Source organism: Apium graveolens, chromosome 6 (genome assembly GCF_009905375.1).
Source record: "Apium graveolens cultivar Ventura chromosome 6, ASM990537v1, whole genome shotgun sequence".
Taxonomy (NCBI): Eukaryota; Viridiplantae; Streptophyta; class Magnoliopsida; order Apiales; family Apiaceae; genus Apium; species Apium graveolens.
Window position 1 is genome coordinate 52,178,307 of NC_133652.1, and position 3,900 is coordinate 52,182,206.

At 35.5% G+C, this 3,900-nt stretch overlaps 1 protein-coding gene across 1 annotated transcript; it reads left to right on the forward strand.

Annotated features, from left to right (window-relative positions):
* The first annotated feature begins 1,439 nt into the window (after positions 1-1,439).
* LOC141665042 (uncharacterized) lies at positions 1,440-1,895 on the forward strand. The gene has a single exon (XM_074471023.1). It carries the CDS (start codon positions 1,440-1,442, stop codon positions 1,893-1,895), a length of 456 nt encoding a protein of 151 aa, XP_074327124.1.
* The last annotated feature ends 2,005 nt before the right edge of the window (positions 1,896-3,900 follow it).

Sequence of the window (3,900 nt, forward strand, 5' to 3'; positions counted from 1 at the left end):
ACTATTATCCTGATTTCCTTTTTATTCAAAATTCTATAAATACAATTCAATAATATAAAAATAGTTTTATAAAATCTGAAAATGACACAACTTTAATTTTTAAAATATAGAATACAAATTTAGCACTCCCCCCATATTTTCAAAATAATTTTTGAGCGAACGCTTTATTTTCTATGGATTTTACAAAATGAATCTCTAATAATAGAAATAATTTCTGGAAAATCATTTAAAATACCAGGATATCCAAATAAATCCAATTATTATTTTTAGAAAGTTTTTAGAACCAATCTAGAGATAATAAAATAAGTTTCACACCTTGATATTATCCCAAAAATTTTATAAAATGCATAAAAGTCAATGAATCCTTATATATACTAAATAAATTCCTTTAAAACTATTTATAAATTTCCAAATCATAAAATCACCCATACTAGTAGCACTTAACACGAATTCACAGAATCACACAACTCATACTTTAATATTTAATATTTATATTCTCTTTTAACTAATCCACTGTTTACGTAACAAGTCACGTCCCATCTGACGGCCCGACATCAAGTGTTTTAATTATACTTCCGACCACAACTTATACCATTTTATTGACTCATCAAACTGGAACAAGATATCCATACCTATCTTTTTCCTAATTCACAAAATGATATACACACAAGTCACATATTTATATAAATTTATTCACATAAACTATATTTTGAAAATTCATAATCATTACATATGTGGATGATATGCTGGTCAAATTTAAGGAAGCAGGTGACCATGTCAAACACCTGAGGGAGATGTTCAAAATTTTGAGGAGATATCATATGAAGTTGAACACGCGAAAGTATGTGTTTGGCATTGAATAAGAGCTTGACCGAAAGGATTGCTACATTGAATCGCTTTATGTCCAAATCATCTCACATATGTAAAGAATTTTTTAAAGACCAAGAGAGCAGGGAAGAATTTACATAGACATCATAATGTGAGGAGGCTTTTAAGAGGATAGAGGAACAGCTGGAAATCCTCCCATGTTGTCAAAGCCGGTGGATGGAGAAACGTTGATTTTATACTTAGCAGTTTTTGACTATTCAATCAGCGCAGTGTTGGTAAGAGAAGAAGATGGACAACAATCACTAGTGTATTATGTAAGTAAAAGGTTACATGATGCCGAGACTCGTTACACCAGTACCGAGAAATTGGTTTATGCATTAGTCCTTGCATCACGGAAGTTGTGCCCGTACTTCTAAGCTCACAAAGTTGAAGTCCGCATAGTATATCCTCTACGACAAGTCCTTCATAAACTTGAATCATCAGAAAGGATGCTGAAATGGGCTGTGAAATTGGGGCAATTTAACTTGGAGTACATGCCACGTATGGTGATCAAATGATAAGCCCTAACCGATTTTCTATTGGAATTTAACTCCGAAATTGATGATAGATCCATGGTAGCTTTACATCTGCCTTGCCCTGAAGGAAATTTTAACCCATCACCGGAAGAAGAGCTTCCACATTCTTGGTGGATTTTGTATGTGAATGGTGTAGTTAATAATGAAGGGACAGACGCAGGAATAATACTTGTATCTCCAGAGGGACATCATCTGATGAGTGCTATTCACTTCCATTTGCATGCTACAAATAACGATGTAGAGTATGAGGCTCTAATCAATGGTCTAAAGATTGCTTTGGATTTGGGCATCATGAATTTGATCGCCAAAAGTGATTCAGAGTTGGTCGCAAAACAAGTGAATCAGGGATTTCAAGCTCGAGGATCTCGAACAAAATTGTACTTGAGGTGTGCATATTGTTTACTTGGAAAATTTAAGAAGGTAAGGCTGCAATGTGTACCACAAGTAAAAAATAGCAATGCAGATTCTTTGGCCAAAATGGGATCTCAATAGGAAGCTGTATTGCTAGGCTCCATACCTTTGGAAATTCAGGAAGTGATGCAAGTAGTCGATACTCCTTAAAATACATGAATGCACTCATTCTAGCCTATATTAGTAAGGGAACATTCTCTGAAGAGAAGTTTAAGGCTAGACGACCTCGATACCAGGCTACAAAGTATGTGGTATATGATTAAATTCTATACAAAATAGGTTTTAATCAACCGTTGCTTAGATGTGTTTACGAGAAAGAAGCAAATTATATATTGAGACAGATCCATGAAGGAATCTGTGGCAATCACTCGGGGGGTAGCTCATTGGCGATGAAGATATTACACTAGGGCTACTACAGGCTTATAATGAAAGATGATGCTGCAAACTTTACTAGAGCATGCAATCGATGTCAACGCTTTATGAATTACTCATCAATGCCTACTACGCTCTTGACATCTATGATGAGCATATGGTCGTTCTCCAGGTGGGGGATTGATCTCATTGGAGAACTCCCAAAAGCTAAAGGAGATGTCAAGTATGTAGTGGTTACGGTTGACTACTTAATTAAATGGGTCGAGACCATGCCATTAGCAACCAACACTATAGAGAAAATTAAAGACTTTGTCTTTAATTCCATTGTGTGCAGATTCAGGATTCCATACAAACTTGTCCTGATAATGGGAAACAGTTCGATAGCAAGGAGCTACGTAAGTTGTATGAGGATCTGAAAATAAAGAAGAAGTTCATGGTAGTATATCACCCGCAAAGTAATGGACAAATTGAAGCTGTCAATAGGATCATAAAGTATACTCTAAAGACCAAGCAAGAGGAAAACAAAGGGAATTGGCCTGAAGAACTTTCGAAGGTCCTATGGTCTTACAACACGACTCCAATATCTACTTCAGGAGAATCTCCCTTATTGATTACTTACGGATATGAGGCTATAGTTTCTGTTAGCATTAGTTAAAGATCACTCCGCAGAGATCATTATGTAGAAGGAGGCACGTAGGTTAATCAGAGGCTTCACTTGGACCTCTTGGAGGAAGCGAGGGAGAACTCTCAGCTGAAGCTTGCAGCGCTCAGCAACGCGCGACGAGGTATTACGACAAGAAAGTGAAAGGGCAACATCTAAAAGTTGGTGACTTGGTTCATAGGAAGGTGATGCCTAATACGAGAGATCCTCGCCACAAAGTTTTTGGAGCTAATTAGGAAGAACCATACAAGATCAAAGCAATATTGTGGAAAGGAAATTATCATCTTGATGACAAATAAGGGAAGTTAGTTTCGCGAGCTTGGAATGCGGAACACCTTCGAAAGTATTATCAGTAGGGTGGGGCAACGACTTCGTACTTATTATTATTATTATTATTATTATTATTATTATTATTATTATTATTATTATTATTATTATTATTATTATTATTATTATTTCTAGTTGATTTGAGTAAGGCTATGCCTGAATAGTAGACTAGAAGCAATAAAATTCATCATAGCCTAGGAGGATAGTGCATGTACTACTCTTCATTAGAATTAGTTGAAGGATTGTATTTTCAAACAAGTTCCCCATAGAGCATAGTAGCCATGAGACCGGTGTAATTTCTACACTTGAGCGTATTATTTATAAAATTTTGAAAAATTCTTTCATATAATGGTTTGTTATTTGTTATATATCAAGAATAATTTATCAAATACTACTAAAAAGGGCGTGCCAAAAAAGGAAGACGTACCCATATTGTAAAGGCGCTATGAGGAACTATAATAATTAAAGCTTGTATAGAGAGAAAGATGCGAGGAAGACGCGCCGTCATAAGAAGACGCGCCCTCCTATTTGTTAAAATACATGACATGCCCTCAAAGGCTTTGTTTCCAACAAAGACATCCCCACACTACACCATATATGGCCTCTACCAATATTTTTTTTGGTGTTACAAGCAAAAATGTTACCTTATATCACTGAATTTGATCTGAGGTAACATATTTATTTAACGTTGCAGTAGAGGTTAACCAATATTACCACAAGCCTAAG